This window comes from Tinamus guttatus, unplaced genomic scaffold (genome assembly GCF_059628265.1).
Source record: "Tinamus guttatus ecotype Peru unplaced genomic scaffold, ASM5962826v1 Tinamus_guttatus_pri_ptg000198l, whole genome shotgun sequence".
NCBI classification, from domain to species: Eukaryota; Metazoa; Chordata; class Aves; order Tinamiformes; family Tinamidae; genus Tinamus; species Tinamus guttatus.
The window spans coordinates 3,871,192-3,892,959 of record NW_028288732.1 but is presented as its reverse complement, the minus strand read 5'-3'; the positions used below and the strand labels follow the sequence as shown (position 1 = coordinate 3,892,959).

General features: G+C 39.5%; 1 protein-coding gene across 2 annotated transcripts in view; it reads left to right on the top strand.

Moving 5' to 3' along the window:
• Window positions 1-19,021, top strand: part of FNDC3B (fibronectin type III domain containing 3B) — a 141,566-nt gene extending 122,545 nt beyond the window's left edge. For both annotated transcript variants that reach the window (XM_088523916.1, XM_088523915.1), the window contains 3 exons: window positions 7,228-7,394; window positions 9,884-10,011; window positions 16,748-19,021. In XM_088523916.1, the coding sequence (XP_088380042.1) occupies window positions 7,228-7,394; window positions 9,884-10,011; window positions 16,748-17,056 (604 nt within the window). In that variant the 3' untranslated portion in view covers window positions 17,057-19,021. The remainder of the gene's footprint in view (window positions 1-7,227; window positions 7,395-9,883; window positions 10,012-16,747) is intronic.
• Window positions 19,022-21,768: the final 2,747 nt, after the last annotated feature.

Below are 21,768 nucleotides of genomic sequence, written 5' to 3'. Positions count from 1 at the left end.
TGACATAATACCTTGAATTATTTCTTTCTACCCAGGCAATTTTACCTTAGTGTGAATAGAGGAGGAACTTCTCCTGAACATAGCAATTGCTTTCTGGGACAGTTGCTCTGCAGCAATTCCTGCAGGCTCTTGCCTTGAGATTGCCGAAGATTTTTATTTCAACAAAAGAAATTTATGACTTAATGCCCTAATTTATATTAAGAAGAAATCCTGCAGCATTGAATCATTTGGAGTTTTTGCCCATTAACTTCAGCAGCAGGCCGGATGTTTTTCCCCATGATGTTTCTGATGAAGCTGTGCACTGACAGAACTCCAGCAGTAAGATGCGTGAAGCTGTAGCAATAATTTGGTATGCGGACGGGTAGGCAGAGAGCTCTTGCAGGCTCTTATTCCATTTAACAAAACAGCACATAGACAATTTCAGAAAGCTGAGCACTCTGAGCCCAGCTCTTTCTGAGTTGTTCTTGAAGGCTGTTCCATTTATTTTGGGAGGCATCACCCGTAATGGTCCTTGGCCAAAGGCTGCTCTGTCATCCTGGTACAGGCAGTAGAGGACATCGAAGCTGTGAGTTTGATAGACTCAGGAACCTTCTAGTGGCTCAGGTTTTCTTTTCTTGTTCCCATTTGGTAGGTGCAGAATAGAGGCTTTAAAGCTTGAGTATAAACAGGGGAGACATGCAAGTTTTGCACAGGATCCGAGGGAGATGTATTGGTCCCTTCTTTTCAGTGCCCACTAGTCCAGATGTTAATGAATGCTGTCAGAAGTACTGTCTTTCTCAGTTGCATGGTAAATGATTTTACAGAAAGCGTATTAGAAAAAGAGAAAAATCTCATATTATAAAAATACATGCTCTTATTTTCCAAACTGAGAGGAACCAGAAAGCACTTGGTGTTTTCCAAGAAAAATTAAAACATGCTTGGAACAGTAAGCAACCGAGCCACAGCAGAGATGCGACGGGATGGGTTGGTTTTCCTGCAGGGTTGCTCAGCTTGCATAAGCTTCTGGCTCCTTCCTAGGGTGCTTTCATCCTTTCCTCTGCCTTCCTCACCCAGTGGTATTGGAAACCTCTTCCTCCAAGCATGCTTAAGTGTATATAACAGCAGGAACTGATTTTCCCTTCCTTCCAGACCTAGTTACTCATCACATCTGATACTTTGCTCTAAGTCACAGCCTTTGCAGAAAGGTTAGCAGCAAGCACCATCTCCGTGGGGAGCAGTCCTGCTGCTGTGTATCAGTCTTGACACGTGTGTTTGCCCTGCTTCAGCAGGGAGACAAAACAGAAATAGGGAGATAAATTGCTAAACATCCTTTCTGCCTGATGACTAGCATAAGCATCATCTTGTTACTGCCAGTTTCAAGCAGTCTAATTAGAAAATTGTTTACACTCATGATTTGATCAAGACAATTTGCACCCATTTTATCAGCAATTACTGATATGAATCTGGCCTACTGGCTTGTAAAATTCTATTAAAATATAAAATTAGATACATTGACATATCCTTGCAAAAACCTGCAGGAAAAATAATTCTCATATTGGGTAAACCACTGATGGAAGGAAATTAACATTTAGCACCAAGACATATGGCATGCCACAGTTTCTACTTAGCGTGGTTTGCACGGTAAAGTTAACATTCAGAAAAGTCTTTAACATAGCCTGTGTTTACCTGGTTAGTGCTGCATTGTATGGATGAGTATCCCTGTTAATAGTAGTAGATGTAAGAACACTGTGACTGGACACAGGGGCTTTGCAGAGTGCAGGGCAAATGAAAAAGGAGAAGAACTGTTCTAAGAGCTGGTTTAAAACCCTTGTAACTGTATTTCAGCTTGTTCCTAGAAACAGGAATAAAACTGCATTTTTCATACATATGAATCACCTCACCTCTGGGGCAGAGTGGAGTGTGAGAAAAGCATGTTTAAGGTCTGAGGTAAGTTTGTTTAGGATTCTAGTGAGACTCAAAATTAAAAGCTTTTCAGTAAGTAGATTCAAAGTTTCCCTGATTTGTTGGGAAATTTGGTAGATAATAATATAGAATGGAACCCATTTGAGCAGCTTTCTTTTGTATTTTCATCCGTACATACCTACTGCAACCCCCAGCCTCACTGGTGTAGCTGATTATTCATCATATAGAAGAACAGAGTCAGGTCCAAAGACTACACTGTAATGAACGCTAGGTTTATGCATTTGTAACAGTTTCCTAAGAAAAAGAATGTCTTGTCCAGCATGATAACTACTTAATATCTCGAGATCTGGCTTACAGCAAGGAGCATGTTAGCTGATTTTCCTTTGAGGGCACATTGCTGCCTAATTTCTTGTCTGCCTCTTTTTAACTGTATAGATGATATAGGCCACTGGATGCTCTCCCAATTTCCCTTGAATCTTTCAGTCGAACGCTGCTAATTCTCATTATCTTGGGCTCAATACTAGTTTTTCTCCACCTGCTCCTTGGCCTGCCCATATGGTACCACACAGGACTTGTTTGTCAGACACTTTACTGATCTGCCTTCGATTTTTTGCTGACTTTGCCCTGAAGCTGTTGGAATATTGCTCTGTGTTTTTCTTGGGACTTGCTGAACTCAGTATTAAACATTTGTCCTCCCTCTCCAGCTCATCCGTACAGGTTGATGCTCAAGGTGCTTAGTTGCCTTTCTTCCATAGTGTGTGTTCCACCTCCCACCTCCATAAAACAGCAGGATTTATGTCAGCTCCATGCAAGTTTGTTGTCGACTTGCAGAAAGTCTAAAGGATTGCAAAGCAGTTCTAAAACCCCTCCACAGCAAAGCAACATAATTGAGGAAAGTGGCTAATATTTTGGCTCGGTTTTCTCCTGGTCTCTGTATGAGAGAGTTGTACAAAATCGCAAGCTATAAATCCAAGCTGCACTCGACGATATAAACTTCAAGGCAGGAAACAAATTTGCAAACAAATACACATTTTGAGGTATCTTTCAGAATGAAGACCCCACTGGTGCCTTCGGATAGAGGGCAATGCAGAGTGCTGAGCTCGTGAATGCAGCGCATGAACTTTGATGAAGCGACGCTCAGCAGAAAATACGGACTTTTTTTTTTCATTTGGAGTGCTAGGAAGAACTGAATGTTCTCTGCCCCTCGTGTTGAATTGGATGTTTTTCTTTTGAAGCTTCTGCTTTCCTGGGTACCACTTCCTAGTGCAGGGAACTGCTGTTTGGGGGAAAAAAAATCACGTAAACCAGTGTGTGCTTCAATAATGCTCATTAAAGGGTCTAACGAGTGGGTAGGGGCACCAACGGGGTGGAAAATGGGCATGTTTTTTGCTGTTGTGATAATAATATTAGAGTAGTTGTTGATTTGTGAAATTCATGTACTTTGGTTTGAAATTATACAGTTGCCTGTATATTCTGAAAAGGAACCATAGGTCACCAGGTTCAGATCATTGATATATTAATGATTTCTCTCCAGCGGCTCAGCATGTTTTTTCTGGGAGACAGCAAAAGAAGCACTCGGGTTGCTATTTCAGCCATTGCACTGGGCTTAACATTGCTCTTTTTCAGTGCTGTGCATTCGATTTTCTTTTGGATTGAATTATTGTAAGGACAATTGTGTTACTAAACTATAAACAAACCCAAAGAACTTGAAAAGGAACTCGCTGATTAAAATGTGCTGCGAACTAATGAGTGAAGGTAGAGCGAGTACATTCATTTCTTCGCTTGCCTGGGAGTGACTGAAGTGGAGGAAACAAAATAGCTACAACATGTAAAACATTTCCAAGAAGATCTTGATTGAGAATAGGAAGGTATTGAGGCAAAAATAACAGCAGTGGTATCTCCCAAACAGTCGTTTTAGGACATCGTGTTCTCTTTTCTCCACTGTGTGCAAGTAAGTGAATGATGAAAGACTGGAAAAGAGAGTAATTCAGCTCGCTGAATTAAGAAAAGAGGGGAAACATGCTCTGGGGAGTGTCGGCTTCCCAAGAGAAAGTCGCTTTCTTCTCAGTTTTTTCTGTCCCTTCAGTGGAGAGGAGCAAGAGTGCAGCATATTAAATACTGAAAGAAGAGGCTTGCTTTCCTTGTGGATGTGCGAACAAAAAAGGCAGCTATTGAGAATTCCATTAATCAGTAAAGGTGGTCTTTTTTCAAAGAAGATACTGTCAGTTTTAATATGTATCCTGTTGTCTTTTGAATGGGCCGACATTTTAGAATTAACCATTTCTTGGTGCTTCTCAGCACGTTTCTGGGATTGGCAGAGGTTAGAGACTGCACACCTGGCTGAGGTGCAGCCTGGCACACTTTGTGTTTTGTTTTCTTACATCTCAGAGCACAGAGTGACTGAAAAACAAGAAACCAAAGTAAATGCACCTCTATTTCTTAGGCCGGGAACACTTTTAGCAGAGGTACTTGTTGAAATCCCCTGTATCCCCATGCTATCCCCAAAGTTGTGCCAATCGACTGTTTTGGCATAACATTGAACCAGGCTAGAGAGCTAATCCAATATAAAAATAGCCTATTTATGTAGCTCCTTAATCCATATCAGTTCTCTAATCTGGAGAATGACCATTTAGCCTTTTAAATGGGTGCCCCTAAGATCAAATTGCAATAATTTGAACAAATCATCTTACTTGTAAAAATTTGCAATGTGTGCTGGCATTGCAATCACAAGCAATCCTTTTGGTTTATTGTTAAGCTCATTGCAATTCTTTTTCAGCCAAAAATGTGAGAGGCTGGAAAGGGATGGTAGGATATGTTCCTCTGATTCTGTAGCAGGCTACATCAAATGGGAACTACTCTGCTTTTAAAAATAATAATATAAAAAATAACTCTGGGGGATTATGAAGTGCTTGCTTTAGACTTGAAGAAAATACTATGTTATTACCAAAATATCACTTGCGTTTTGAAGTTGAAATGTTTCATCTGCATTACATTTCCTACATCATGATATGCATCTTCAAATGCAATTATAAAGTAGTATTGCCATAGAACAACCTAAGAGTGATTGAATTTGATTGACTTAATCATCAGCCTTTCTTCTTCTAAAATTGAAGAATCATCTTCTGAAGGAAGGTGGCCAAATGTGCTTTCTTTCATTGGTCTTATGTACTGAATATGGATGCAAACTTTTCTGGAATGCTTTTTGCTTTCATTACGGATGTTCCTGGAGGCAGAGATATAAGAGAGGTGGATGTGGAGAGTGGATGGGAATATTTTTCCAATTCTCAAATTACAGAAGGAGCTGAAGTTGCCAGATCACTGTTTCAGTGTTATGAAACCTTGACTGGCCATATCTGAAAGGTGAAGCTCTAATTAGAGAACTGACATTCATTACTATTCACTCTACCCATATGTCTAGCAAGGGCACCATCAGTCCACCATGAGGTAGAAGTTTACATGTTTGTTAGCTGGCAAGATATATTTATCCAACTGTATTTACCTAGGTGATTGCAAATACAAATTAATTTAAAATATTGCATTAACATATTGCATTGCATCTATTTTGTTACCCCCAGCCTAGATGAGGGTGAGGAACAAGGCTCTGGGCTCCTCTGAGCACTGCAGTGGTCTCAGAGCTGGTGTGTGATTGAAAAAAGCAAAAAAGGAGAGAGAGAGAGATTGGAGCTGAGCAGTTTTATTTCCAGCTTAACACTATCCGAAATGCTCGTGCTCTGCTCATCACGTGGTGAATCCCAAGGAATCTCCCTCCTGCACCAGATCTGCTGTCAGGTCTTTTGAAACTTGTTGCTGGAGCTTCTGTGAGCCTCCAAAACACGGCCTGGCAGGCAGGCCTACGCAGGCCGCGTGGGGGCACGGTGGAAAAAGGTCACCCTTAGGAACAGCCTTCGAAATCTGCTGTTAAAAAATCACTGATGTTGACCTTTGATTTGTAGCCCAAGTGTAACTAACCAAAGCTCCATAGGGGCAGTAAGAGAAATTAGTCCTCAGAGTACATTTTCAGCAATTTAAATTACCTGAACATTTCTGTTTAGTACAGATGATTCCTGACCTCTCCATTTGTACTTCTGTGGATTTCAATCGTAATTTAATATGAATTGATTTCTGACCCGGAGAGCTAACGAGTCCCTTTTTCCCTGAGCTGCTCCAATTGGTTTTCCTGTACATCTTGTGCGAAGCCAAAGGGCTCAGGACTCATTATCCAGGGCAGAGGCAGTGCCTAAACAACGAGGTCAAAAACAAATCACTCACTGCCTTCCTGGTGATCTCGAATCACCTAAAATAGTTCACGTATTGGAATAGATGTTCTAAATCATCAGAAACGATGTCATCCTACGTGATGAATTTAGTATTCTCCAGATTTGGTACTCCAGCAAGTATGACCTTGTTCCTGAGCAGAGGCTACGTGGCCTGATGCCGAGTGCTTGCTCCCTATTAACCCTCATTCCCATTCTGCTCAGCAGCTGCAGAAACTGCGTCTCAGAGAGGAGAAGCAGTTAGAAATTGTTGGCTAATGTCTGATTTATTAAAAAAAAATATCTGAGCAGAGCAGTTGAGAATAGAAGCCAGAGTCTCCCTAGCAACTTTTTTTTTTTTTTTTTTTTTTTTTTTTGAGATTAAGTGGCATTGATTTTTGTTCTGCATTACATTTTTGAAAATGACAGTGCGTGGTCATGTCTGGCATCATGTCTGGCACTGTCCAAGCAAGTGTTTCGGAAGCTGCTTCCTTAGTGGTGCATCTTTCTCCTCCTCCTATCCATATGTCCTGTTTTATGTGAAGTTGCTCTGCCTGTAAGATGATATACACGATAGTAAGGTCTGGTGTGGCTCTTAGCTTGTGAATAAGAACCAAGTCAAGCAGGAAAAGACCTCAAGTTCTATTTTATATGTGTGTATCTATATATGTAGTCTCACCTGCAATACATATATATATATATATATATATATATATTCTTAAACAAGCTGCATTCTCAGTGTTTTGTAGCAAAACACTGTTAATCCCTTTGGATTACCAGATAGTAGGAAATGTGTTGATGGAAGGTTTTCCACACAATTCATGCAATCATTTTGCAAGTTAAACTTTAGTTGCAAAAGATACAATGAAATCCTCATTTCTCCAATAAATAATCCCTGTTTGTGTATTGATAACATGTTATTTTTATACTTAATTTTAATAGGATTAAATAGGATTGCAAAGCATGTTCCGATGGTTTTCACAGTATGGATGCCTTCATCCACTATACATAAGCACCAGAAATGTCCCTGCTACCCCAGTGTAACTTGTTTTCTCATTTTCATTGTTTCCAGGTTTATTCCAATTTACAGGGGCCCGAGTCATACGTACAAGATACAAAGGCTGACAGAATCCACTTGTTACTCGTTTCGAATACAGGCCGTCAATGATGCTGGGGAAGGGCCTTTCTCAGAAGTTTGCACCTTCTGCACTACTAAGTCAGTCCCACCTGCAATCAAAGGTAGGGAGTTGGGTTTTTTGTTTGTTTTTTGCACGTGTTACATATGTAAGAATGATGTCATTATTTCAGTAATTATTAAGTATGTATTATGCTTATAAGGGCATACCTACGTATAGAATAATGTGCATAAGAAACTGGTGCTCTGAGTAGTGAAACTGCATTATGGTGGAGAGCTAAATTATCACTGAAGAAAATCTCAGATGAACAACGTACATCATGTACAAACCACTTCTGTTCTACAGGAGGTGTTAAAATTACTGCCGCTAACAGTAATTCCCAGGGGATTGCTCTATTACTATGGATTAGTGAAACACTTAATAAGGGGTATAAGTGCTACAGGGCTGTATATGTGTACATATCAACTTAAACACTAGGAAAGCTGGATTTTGCTTGTAATGTGTAGATAATGTTCAACTTTTTGTTCAAGTTTTTTGTTTCTTTGGGATATAGAATAATTGATACTTCATACACATGAAACAGTAGATATCCCATTTTATTTTGTTTTCCACTGGAATTAAAAGACCTAATTAAAATGGAGTTTTATCAAGAAACTTCTTTTAATTTTTATAAAGTCTGCCCTAAGAATGGGCAGAGTTTTTGTCCTTTGACAAAACATTATCAGGAAGGCAGCAGATTTGCTGAATTGGCTGTCAGATAAGAAGAGCTAAGATCAGGTAGCACCCTGATCCGTTTCCCTGCTCTATCCTCATTTGTCAAACAGTACCAGGCACTGTGGGAAATAGCAACTGTTCAAGTTTGTCAAAGTTTTCATCATGATTTTGGTGCTTGTGGCACCATTCGTGACAGGAGGATTTAGGAAGGGGAAAATACTGCCAGGTTTGCCTGACCTTGAAGTTAGCTGCTCTGAACCACCCTCAGGAACATCTGGCTTGTCCCGGGTGCAGAGGGAACACAGTTAAAGCCTGTTTAGCACCCTCCTTGCTCCATGGATTTTGCCTGGAGGGTTGGCATTTGCTCCAGTGCTGCCCTGGCCTCACTGCTTCTCTTAACCTGCACCAAGTGGGCAAGGCCAGCACAGGGATGCCAGTGCACGCTGTACTTGCATCCCTGTTTTTGGGGGGAGGAAACCCACTTTTAGTGTGGTCACATCTCATTTAGGTGTTTGCTTTGTTTTGGACTCCCTTCCTGCTCATGCATTTAGTGCCTGTTAGATGTGACTCATGCTCTGGACTAAATATCAAGCAGTTAAGATACAGTGTGTCATGTAAGATATCCTGGGTCATGTGTGGGATGGGGCCATGGGTACATGACAGACCCATGGCTACAAGAGAAAAAAAAAAAAACACCACAAAATCTGTATTAGTGATCACTGCCATGAGAAAGTGATGCCGTGGGGAGGAGATCTGTTGAGACAGGCAACAAAATAATTGTGTGGACTCCCTTCAGTGCTTAGAGCAGTGTAAACTTTGCACAGGTTTCCATGAATCATAAGCACATGTTTATTCTTTTACAAAGTATCTTAATGATTTGATTACTGATGCCAGCCCTAAAATAGCGTTATTGTTAGCAGCAGCGTTTTGGGAACGTTGGACAAAAACCTGCACGTGCCAGGAGGAGAAGGGAAGGGGTGAGGATGCTCTTGTCAGCCGCAATGACGCCTGCTGTTATCAGTCAGCACAGGCAGATGTGCAGGGAGAAGTAAATGGCTATTGATTTCATTTGGGTCTGCATGTAATTCATGTGTTCCTCTTGGGTGGCAGTGGATTAGTTGAAAACTCACGTAACGTATGCAGCAGCAGCTGCCTTTCTTTCCTTGATAGCCTCTGTCTGTCGTCTCTTCTCGTGGGGTTGCAAAGCAGTGTTGCCTTTAGCAAGCTTGTGTCCTTACACGTGTCCTTGCTCAAAAATATGCTAAAATCAGGTCTGCTCGTCTGAATTTAAGCCTCAAAATTAGACATGAGTATTTAAAATGTTGCTTCTAATTCTAGTTCACAAGCTGGACTTCACCTCTAATACAGAAGATTATTTAGCTTCCCTTCTCCCATCTTTTTCATGAATGAAAAGTTTGACTTTAGTGCTTGCTTTCAATGGCATGTGACCAGTGTGAGTTAGACAGCTCCGTGTTTGCTCAAAACTTAAGGAAATTTCTGCTTTTATTAATGCAAGTGAAATTTATGAATTGGCTTCTGGTTGGAAAATATACCAGTGTGTGACTGAATATTGCAATTATATATTTCAAGTTCAAGGTTTTTATCACATCCTCCTCCCAGTTTACACAGCTGACAGATAAGAGAGTCTCTACAGCTATATCACTTTAGTTCTAAGGAACTGAACTATGTTCTACAGTAAAATTCTTAGATTCATGTTAAGCAGGTCTAAACTGAGTCCTATTTTCTGTGCATACTGTTTGCTGTAGTTTGGTACAAGAATTCTGAAATAACTAATCAAGCAAGATTGTCTTGTAATAAATGGAAATCACGGCAGTGGAGTCTTTATATTAAATTCTAACACCTTTATTTTTATTGTAGCCCCTCGAGTGACCCAGTTGGAAGGAAATGCCTGTGAAATCACCTGGGAAATGGTCCCACCCATGAAGGGAGATCCAGTTGCTTATATCCTGCAGGTACTGGTTGGAAGAGAATCTGAATATAAGCAGGTAGGAAAATGCTCTGGTTTTAATACCGTTAAACGGATGGTAGAATGAAAATATTTTTGAACCCTGTCTTTGCTGCATTTTTTTTCTACTGAATTGGATTGCACCTTGTGTTAGTGCATGAGGTGGGCCTTGGTAAAGGCTGAGTCAAAGTTAAGCACTCTAATAGGTTGCCTTTCTCCTGAGAGATGTAGAACCATCCTTATCCTTATGTTATTGGAGTAATTTCCACTCTGTGCTTACTTACTATTGGTAACTGAGCTAACATTTTGAAAAGTCAGGTTTTGGTCTGCCCACCATTTCTTCTTCTGCTTGTGTGTTCTTCTGAACTGGCTGGTACTGACTGCTGTTTGAAGATGAGATGTTGAACTGGACGGATTATCTTCCTAATCCCCAAGCCAGTTCCCAAATTTCCAGGGTAACTCTCAAGACCTTCTATCAAGGATTTCATTCAAACACATCTTTAAATTGGTTGCTTCAGCTGTTTCATTCCTGTTCATGGTTTAAATGCTTGGATCTACTGTCCAGGGCAAGTTTACTGTAGATTTGCTGCTCCCCAGGAACTGTGCAAGCTTTATTGCAATGTGGAACCATGAAATAAATGAGATATTTATTTTATGAAGAAAGCTGCTCCGCCTTTCATTTTCTGTGTTGATTAGAGATCACAAGTGGACATGTTCCCAGAGCAGCTGAAACAGTGCAACTAATTCATAGCTAAATCCTTTATATCATATATCATGTATAAGTCTTACATGCAATGCATTTCATCTCTGCCATTTTTTCTCCCTCATGTGGATTCCAGGCAAATCCAAAATAGAGAATGAGCATAGGAAATGAAATTCTTAAAATGGGAATAAAGTGGTACTTTTTTGCATCTGTGCCCTTGTTCCTCTTAAGCCCTTTTTTGAGAGTTCCTGCAAATTAAAGAATTTTGAAAGATAACATGGACATAAGTACAGAGCAGTTCAGTTGGTGTTAAAGATAGAAACCTGGATGTTTTTGTCAGGAAACATTCTGGGCCCTGGTGTAGCTAATAGAAGAGCCATGTGTGCTGTGCTCTCCTGTTAATATCGGTGCTAAGTGGATAATTGGACCCGTTGCTCTGTTGCCTGCTTTATAAAGCAGCCCGGACGTGCAGCCATCGTGTGCAGCTTGTGCTGGGCACGGCTTCGTGTTCTTTTAAGGTGGGTAATGATGTGGTCTCTGTAAAGGAGAAACCATGGTATGAAAAAGAACAGCAATAAAGGAAATGAAAAGATACCTTCAAGATTGTATATGAAAGGTTTGCATTTCTCATAAATACACAGGAAGCGTGTCCCTGCGGAGAGGAATGTAGCTTGTGTTTTCACAAGTGACTCGGGAAGACTCCTCACAATGGCTCTCAAAGCAGACACTTCATGTTCACTAGTTGGACTGGCTAATTATAACCCATGGGAAAGAGGGTGAATGCCTCTATTTACTGTCTCAGAAATTGGTTTCACTGATCTAAATAATTTTTCTTCATCACAAGGTGGGAGTTTTCTAGGCACTTGGGCATGTGACTGACTTACTGTACATGTAGCTGAGCTGCAGTAGCCCTGTGCATGCTTTTAGCTTAGATAAGCTTTTCCAGTGATTTTCTGGTTAATGCATTTTGCTTCATTATGTGCTGTGGCATAAGGATGTGTCTTTGGTCGCTTGCTGCTATTTAGCAATATATAACTATAAAGCAATTTTTAGTGATAATTATATTTTAAGCGCAAGCCCTAGATTTACTTTTCAAATGGAACTGGTGTCCATGTTTTGCGTATGTGTCTCAAGGGACATACAACATTACCCTGTCACCTGCATGCAGCCTCTTGAAGGCAATTTTGATTCTCCTGCCCCAGGACTTGCTTTGCAATAGCCCAAGCCATGGTGAGAAGAGTTGGGGTGGCCATCAGGGACCATCCTAGGACAGTGGTAGGTGCTGGACAGGTCCAGCTGCTCCCAGCGTGGCCTTTACCTGGCTTTACTTCTAAGCTAGGAAGACTTGTGCTGGAGCAATGAAGCCTGTTGAGCCTCTGTCTACTGGGATCGATCCTTGTCTGAGAAATCCCTAAGTGGGAAGGGGAAGCTCAGTAGTGGAAGGAAGGCGGAAATCTTGCTGCAGGACAGATCCTTCTCTGAACAGTGAATAGAGCTGCTCTCACAGCCGGTAGGATGTATTCAATAGGGTGAATATTTGTGTTTTCCCCTCTGCTTATTTTTCACTTAGATCAAATGTGTCATTAGGGAATGTCATTATCTAGGTGCTAGTCAAGGTCACTGGGCATGTAGGTATATATGGAACAAAAATCCACTTTTGAAAAATTCCACTTACTGGAAAAAATGGAAAATTTTTGGCTAATGCAGCTATAAAGCCGTTTCTTGGCAACCGATCTGTAATCCTGTCCACATCCAGGTCATTGTCTTTGCAGCAATTTAAAGACAACTCTTTCATGGCAAGGTCTTAAGAAATTTGACTAAGAGAACCTGCTATAAATCCATCAAAACACATCTCCCTGTCACCTGTCAGGAGGTTAAATTCAGATGAATATAGCTAAGAGCTGACCTACATAAATTTCTTTATTTTAGCATAAAGCTCTGATTCCTGCTCTCAGTATTTAAAAGAGGAATAAAAGGTTTGGAACAAAAGTTCATGCACAGGTATCTCCTGGACTAGAACAAACCAATTAGATTGTAAAGCAATAACATCTGTGGAAAGTAGAAATCAAGATGATGAAGCATGTGAATCTTGCTTTTGTACCATAGAAAGGAGAATGCTTGATATGTGTCTATGTTTCTCTCTCGAGAAATTTTACAAAGTTATTGCTGTTCTTGCAAGCATATTATGAAGATGTCAGCATGCCTTTTATGATACAAGATTAGCATTCATACTGTGTTAGGTATTTAAAGCTGGTGTTTTTTTCTTCATAAAGGATGTTGTATGCTTTACACAATAGATTTGAAGCCTTCCTTTCACATAAATGCTTGGAAGAGAAAAATCCTGTCGTCATGAAAACTGAGTTAAAACTTTTTAATGGTGGTTTATGTTTGACTGTTCAAAATGCAGCTAAATCGCGTGCCGGTTCAGAGAACCTGTTGTGCACACGGAGTGGTATCAGGCTCCATGGACTTGATCATGCAACACGTGTCCGAGCTGTGCAGTTCGGAGACTTGATTCCAGTGTCTGCACAGTTTTTACATCACGGAGCATAAACCAGCATAAACCACCTGGGCACTTTGTGCCGACTAAGCATAAGGTAGTCCACTGTTTCCACTGTAGTCTGGCAGAGTAGGGTACAAATGGAAATAAGGGACCATTTTTCACTTCTTTTTTTCCTCAAATCAAAGGCACCTGTGTTAGGGGCACACCAGTATACGATGTAACTCTATGCTGTGCATAGGCATGATGCTGCTAGTGCAACTTGCTCTGAGTGTTTCTTCTGCCTCCTGATGCCATTGAGAGAGGGAACCACCTTGGTTTTTGTTAGGATCGCTAAGTGCAGCCCAATGCCTGGAAGTTCATGTCAGCGCCTCTTATTTGCTCTGCTTAGGTGACAAGGCTTTTATTAATTATTAAATGCACTGGTCATTGCAATGGACTGCAACAAGCAGGTGACGTTATCTTTCCAGTGAGTTGCCAATAGAGCAATTGTGGCTGTCATTTTTGTTGTTTTGAAAAGATGGAGGGTTTTTCTTTAGAATTCTTTAATGATGTGTGTAACGCTGAGGAACACTTGCCTACAGGCCTTCTCAGCTGTCTAGTTTGATCGATAATATCAAATGCCATAAGAGGCCTCAGCAGCAGTGTATGACTGGTGATGATTACTTTCACTGAGGGAGCCAGCAGAAAAGCTCGTTTTGTTTTTATTATATTCTCAGGTGCCTAAAACAAAAGAATGGTGTCTAGGATCTGAAAGTCATAAATTAGATAGCCCCTTTACTCTGACTTATTTTCCACTGATGCATAGTGTGCTACATCTGAAAAAATGCTTTATAAAATGATATTTGGTTTAACATTTGTTTAGTAAATTTGGAGACCTTTGAGATAAGTGTGGGTATTTTTCCTCCGTTTTGTACGTGAAGCCCTTTTCACCAAACATAACTACATTCACAACCAAGCATCTGTCTTTGTACTAATGGTGTCTTTGTACTAACCTTGTGGTCCTGGAGACATAAGGGCTGGCAAAATCCAGCTCAGCACATTTCCCACTGGAAAAGAGGCTCTCCAGAATCCTGCTGCAGCCGATGCAGTTGTTGCAGTGGCTACTTTCAAAAGGGAATGGGAGCTGAGCACGAGGATTGCTTGCCTGTCGTTGAGATAGGACATAGCTCCTTAATGCTAAATATTCATCCTGCCCTTGAAACTGGACATTGTACACCACCTTCCTAGCTCTAGTACAATGAATGTTTTATCTTTGTTATTCTGGAGCATTACTGAATTAATGTGGATATTGGACTATTTTTCAAACTTACTTTAAAGATGCACTCTTCTCACACCAGACTGTCTGGCCTTTTTTGAAGTGCTGTTGACTGGCTTGCTAAAGTGAACTGGGTCATCTGTCTTTATTTGACTATAATGAAGACACAAGTCTTTGGTTTAGCAAACCTTAGGCTCCAGTTACACTGGTATTCACCACCCCAACAGAAGAAAAAAGTAAGAAAACCAATTAACTGGATGGATTTTATAATGCAAAGACAACTTGGCTATATTCCATCCTTAGTATTTGGTAAATGTAATTTATGAAGTTTAGCTTGTAAATTTATTATTAAATTTCATTATATGGATTATATTGGCTTTCTGATTTGTCTTCGAAATAACCATGTTGGGTGCAAAGAATTTTCTTATGGCAAAGCCATCTAGAGTTCCTTTGATACATTTTGAAAATGAAATGAATAATTACAACAGCCACCACAAGACATACCTTGCCTACAGCTGCATTGCAAGGATAAATTCTTGGAGCTGTGATGTCTCGGAGTCTAAAGAAAGGGAAATTAGAAAATCCTGGAAGTAGAGTTTAGTGTGTGGAAATGTACCTTTTTAATTATTCATTGAAACTACATTTACACTCCAAATCTATGCATTTTGATTGCATGATGGCTTGTATTTGTGAGTACACTGAAATATTAACTGCCTGAAAGATGTTACTTAGATGACAGAGGAAGAGGAAGACAGTTGACCACAGCAGGTGGACACCAGAAATGGAACTACCATCTGAAAATGCAGTGGCAGGGATTTTCTTGGTATTGGGGTAGAGTCGAGGTACACTTCAAAAATTCTCAGTTCTCATTATCTTTGGACAGACAAACAAAGATTACAAGGCAGACAAGGGACACAGCTATAGTTAAACACAGATACTTCTAGTAGGAGTATGATGTATTTCTCTGTAATTTCTCTTGAGTTCAAGTGAGCTTCCTATGAATGTTGAACATACTGAAGGCAAAATGATTTTGTTTGTATGTTTCCTCTGGATTTACATCCCGAGGCCAAGAAACATAAGTCTAGTTAACTGAATTCTGGCTGGTCTGGAAACTTAAAATAGCCATCACTCAAACTTGTTTTGAAAAAGTTGTCAAAGACCTAAATAAACTTAAAAGGAGGGAGGGAAAAAAAAAAAAGAATGAAAGGAAAACTTTAGTCTTTTGTCCCAGATCTTTTCAAGCAATCAGAAGCTGGCTTCTAATGGAGGAGTAAGTCTCAGGGGTAGGCATGGACAAGACAGTTGGATTATTTACGTGGTGTTTAACTGAGCACGTCTCTTATTTTGATTATTTTTACTTGCTCTAGAATAAGAAATATAGCAAGACAAATGAAATCCCCTATGAGTTGTAATTTTCCTCTTGTTACCCTTTTTCAAGACCTTCAAGAGTGTAGAGCTGCTATTATCACTTCCCATTCCCATGATGGGGAGAAAACGAAACCGTTTAAATGAGAAAAGAAATAAGAATTTTTTTTCTCCTTTCTTTTTCCAGGAGATACAAGCACTTTTTGACACATTGTTTTTCATTTCATAAAATACCAGTTTCAAAAACTTCCTATTACATAAATTGTTGACTAGTTATTTGTTTTCAGAGTTCCTAAACGGTTCCAATGTGTTTTGTTTTGCTTTCCTTTTAAAGTGCAAAACTGTCTCTTAGATACTTGGTTTTCTCTTTTTTCTCATATTATGACTCATGCTTTCTTGAGTCATACATTACTTACATTTTATTAGCATAGGTATGTGATTTAGAGTGTTTTAAAAAAAAAAAAAAAAAAAAAACACAGTGTAGCCAAGAGGAGCTTTTTATACTTTGGTTGTGTTGTCTGTCTTTGTGTATATCCAGTTGGGTGAAGCTTGAGTTTGAGAGCTGTAACAGATGAACTTCTCATACAACCCTCTATGCGGTGGTATTTTTCTGAAACTTTCATTGACATAGTCAGCTCCTTCCTTTGGAGACTGAGGAAATGTTTCCTCACAAGATGTATATTTGACCTAACTTAAAATTCTGTCCCAAGTCTTCGCGAAATTGTGCTGCTTCCAAATTTATTCCTGCTTGTGCTTGTCTGAAACGCAGACTCCTTTCAGGTCTCAGCTTCTCGTGCCTCTGTGCACAAGGGAGTATTTACACTCATTTTGCGCTCAAGAAAGGTTCATCTGAGACTTGTTTAAAAAGTTCGGACATGTTACAGAGAAAAGGAGGGGGCTGCTTGGTGGCACTTTCTGTGTTTAACAACCTTTGCTCTGGGGTTTTGCAGGTGTACAAGGGGGATGAGACGACGTTCCAAATCTCAGGCCTTCAAGTGAACACGGACTATCGGTTTCGTGTGTGCGCGTGTCGCCGGTGCTTGGATACCTCACAGGAGCTCAGCGGCCCTTTCAGCCCCTCCGTTGCCTTCGTGCTCCAGCAAAGCGAGCTCATGCTTGCAGAAGTGGGAAGCCTCGATGACCCCAAGATCAAGAGCTTGATTCCTACTGATGAACAGTTTGCAGCCCTCATTGTGCTTGGCTTTGCAAGTTTGTCAATTATATTTGCCTGTATATTACAATACTTCTTTATGAAGTAGAGAATTCAATGGGAGTTTGAGATACGAATTTAACTAATGCTACGCATTATAATCCACACATTTATTCAGATATTCCTTTTTGAAAGCCTTTTGTTCTACCATACATTTTATATACTTCTCTTGTTTTTACAGTTCTAGCTTGAAGAAAGATAAATCAGTGTTTTGATGCACCTTTTTGAAATTCAAAACTAGGAAGTGGTCAAACTGGAGAAATAAGCAAACCAGATAACCAAAAGCAAGACTCTTTTTTTCCTTCACAGTTTGAAAATTGTCACCAATTTGCCTTTTCATTGTTTTTTCTTGTTTTTGTTTTCACTGAAATCTTTACAGTTTCTTATGTTACTATTTAGGAATTTTAATCATCAGTCACTTATTTTTTTTCTCTTCTTTTTCTCTTAAACGTTAGTCACAGGTGTGTATAGTGGTAAGACTAGTATACAGTGTTAGTCAGCAGTACCAGGTTTTCATTGAACAGTATTATCAATGTTGCCTATGATTTATTCACTACAATACTTTTGCCCCATTTTTCAAGATTAAATGTACACTGTTATTTTAATGGTTTAGTGTGTTTAAATCAGAAAATTATCCTGCAGCCTAAAAACATTTTTATCTGACACTTTTACAACACTATGAACTGCCTGTATAAGAAATCAAATAACCAAACTGCATATAAATTATGAAGCATTATAGATTTTTGTTACCTTTTTGATTCCTAGCAGTAACTTTAAGTAAGAGGGCATTGTGCAATAGTTAGTTATTCCCATGTTCAGCTATTTAAAAGCTGCTTTAACTTGTTTGTCACTGTATATAACTATCCTTAATCTACTACTAGATATTATTCTATTATGTGCAGCCTGATTTATATGATTAGAGCTGGTGACAGCCTACTGCCTCTACTGAATTAGGTAAGATTTACATTTAACACAAGCGAAACTTACTGTCAGTTTTTTTTATTGTTATTATTACTTTTTTGGAGGGGTATCTATTTTATACAAGACTCGGAGGTATCGGAGATCTGCTTGCTCTAAGTACCTTAAATGGGTGGCTATGTAATTCTTACCACAGGGCTAAATAAAATACTTGGTACATTGCAAAACTCAGCCAAGAGAGTCCTGCCGATGTGAAGTCCTTGCTCTAGTGGCCGTGTTCCCACCCGCCTCCTGACTGCCCCTTCCCAGACACACATTTTAATCCATCGAGATACTAGATTTTTAACTCTTGAGTCATTGGGCTATTTATATTAAGTCAACATTGTGCGAGTACCTCAGGGACTTTAATGAGCTGGAGGTGCAAATAGATTCCAAAAGGGTGCAACAGACACAGTGTATTTCCCTGCCTACTGTTTTTGTATATTTTTGCTACTCGTTTTTGCTTCTGTCCTAGCTCTTTTGTGCTTTGTCTCCATTTGTCTAAGATTCAGTGTCCTGTACTAGCATAATATTCCCTTAACCAAAGTAATGGGGAAAAACAACATTATTTTTGTTTTAGGTTTATTTATACTATATACTGCATACAGTACTTTAAATACCAATTACAGTGCAATCTTTTATTTATTGTAAAAAAATAAAAATAAAAATAAAAAGTGTACTTATGTACTAATCCCCTTCCCCACCCTCCCTGTAGCATGTTATATTTTGTCTGTTTTATACCATTGTGCTTTAGGTCAACTTTTTACCTGGCAGCATTCCTAGTATTATTAATCTTACATTTTCTTGTGTTTTTGAAGATGGGAGCATCTAGTACATTAAATGCCAAAAAAACATTATCAGTGATTCAAACGTTTACATGTATCCAAAAACATAATCATCTCTGGAAAAAAAAAAGTGCTAAGATCAATGAATTATTCTGTGTGCCTCTCTAGATGTAGCAAATATTAGAAATGTTCTGTATTTTGTTATTGACTATAATTAGTTTAATTTAGCCTTGCAAACTAATGGCATTGAGCTAAATATATATTTTTTGTTTGTTTGTTTTGCCAAAGTCACAGCTTGTCAAATTTATTTACATCTTATTTAAATTTATTTGTGATGTGAAACTTTGTGACCTTGCATCTGTATTTTGTGAGCAATCATATACAGCTGTTTTCAATGGAGGGGGGAAAGATTGTATTTTTTAAAACAATGAGAAGACAGCTAGTTTGGAAACCCAGAAATTTGAAGAATTCCCTTTTTTATTTTTTGAATACTTTTTCAGCAGTGCTGCTATGAAGTCCAAGCTTGACACCTTTTTTAAAAAAATAATAATAATAATAAAAGTGCTTTACATAATTTGGTCACTTCTGAATGTTTGGAATTTGTAAAAAATGATTCTACAAGCAGCAAGCAGAAGTGGAAGAAAAGCAATTTGTTAGTTCCACCCTAAGCATTTCTGTCGTTGCTGATTTGCTGATTTGTTTGGTGTCCCTTATCATGCCGATGAAAAAGCCAAGTCCAGCTCCATAGTTGGCACTGAACGCGTTCCGGAGGAGTTGGGACAGGCCCCTAAGTAAGTTAATTTGACATTATTTTAGATGGTGTATTCTGCCTTAGTGATTTGATTGTAATTCATTTATTAACAAAAGGAAAAAAAAAAGAAAGCATCACAGATCTTAAACCATTCCTGCTTTGATTCCCACTGCCACTGGATACTGCCCTTTAGTGATGTCTTGTCTTCCTCCGGGTATCCTTGTCTTTTGATCCTGTAGTATCAGGCATTGAATCAAATCTGAGAACTCTCTTCTGTCAAAGAAATTATGAACAAATAAAAAGTAGATTGAAACACTAAATATTTAAAATCTTAAGGAGATTTTTTCCTGTCTTTTTCTTTATGAACTCGATACGGTGTTTTCTAACTCTGTTTGTTGGCTACAGTAGTTCAGTATTCAGTGTCACAATTGAAAAGTGCCCTAACTGAATGTGTATGAACCTTATTCTTGCACAGTTCTTTAAATTGAAAAAAAAAAAAAAAAAGTTTTTACCTCACTATGGGAACATACATTCCAAGCTTTTCAACTTTAAGAGAAAAAAATAATCATAAGTTTTCTTGTATTGTAAATTTTAGACTTTCATATGCATTGTATTAAAACTGCCATACCAGTTTTAATGTATAGATTTTGCAAATACTACACTATGTATGTAAGACTTAACTGTATCTGTAGTGTATATGTAATATATTTATGCCCAATAAATGTTTTAATTCTTTCTGATATTACCAGGAGTTTTCTTACCATGGGCATTTCAACCTGTGCGTGGTGGCCCCCTTCCAATCCTTGGGAGTTGTAGCGTTGAATCCTGTGGTTTGTCAAGGTTGGGATGAGCATCTTGGCCAACTGGCCAACTCTGCCAATCAAGAAACAAATCAATAAAATTAGGGCAAGAAAAAATTACAATAATTTTCCTCTGTTACTAGCTGCTTTTGTTGGCTAAAACCCATCAAGTGTTGCTGATGAAACCAGTGAGGAGTAAGATGGTGGAGAGGATTAATCCTGATGGTAACTTTGGCTCTTCTGGGTCTTTGGCTTCGATCGAACTCGTGCTTGTGACACTCTTGTGCCCATGTTTACTTTTAATGCAATCTCATTTACTTCCATGCAGTGCCAGGGAGGACTGCAGGAACCAGCTGGGGAGCTGCTTGCCAGGGAGGAAGTTTTTCCTGCGAGGGGGCAGTAACAAGCGGTACTCGAGGCCCCAACTTGTCCATGCGACAGGTCAGTCCTCGCGAGCACCCAGCGAGGCTCTGGGCAGAGGTACCTGAGGTCTGGAGCCCGACCACAGTCTCATCTCCATCGTGGTGCTGATTTACACTCTTCAGTGCCTAGCAGAAACTGTTTCAAAGTCGCATTTCTGAGGTATTTTAATCAGTTTTTTTATTAGCTCAAGTGAAAGCATGTTGTTAAAAGCATACCCAGATTTGTTCTCTATTTGTCATTCACCACTTGAAAGATGGAGCTGTGCACTTATTCTGTAATTATGTGCAATGAATTCAACGCTTATCATGAAGAATTCATCTAATGGCTCACACCTTGACGTACCTGTTGACAAACACAACATTTTTCGTTTTAGGAGGCTTTTCTTCCTCAAATCAGTGCATCAATGCACTTTTTAAATTACTGCAAATTACAATGCAAGTTTTTTTGGCGTTTTGTTTTTTGGGTTTTTTCCCTCCTATGGAAATGTAATTTTTCATGTTTGGTGGCTCAGCTTTTTTTTTTTTTTTTTTTTTTTACTTTAAGCAGTGCTTGCCAAAACAGTCTCTAACTCTCTTTTAAAAACGCCTGTAGAATAGCAATCACTGTTTTGTCGTTTGAGGAAATGTCTGGGTTTTTAACTCCTTGGTTTGCACTGTTGTCCCAGTGACTGCGGAGGTGATGGAGGATCCTTTTATGCCGAGGGCTCTCCGTGCTTGCTCCAAGTGGTGCTGCAGACACGGAGAATGGTGCAGCCATCCCCGGTCCTCTTCCCTGCCTGGGGCTATCAAGGTGGGTTAAGCAGCCGTGAGTTTCACATGGGCTTCACCAAGAAATACAAAGCACGTTGTGTCCGTACTCGGGCAGTATTGCACAAAACGACTTCTCTCGTGTGCTCTTTGGGGGTGAGAGGAGAGTGTTGAAGCAGAGCTCAGGCTTTGGGTGCTTTGGTGGCCTCAGGAAGGAGCTCAAGGCTCGGTGTATGTTGCTGGAGAGGGACAGAAGTAAATGAGCAGCCCCTGGGTCCTCTCACGGCCGAGCGTGGTCT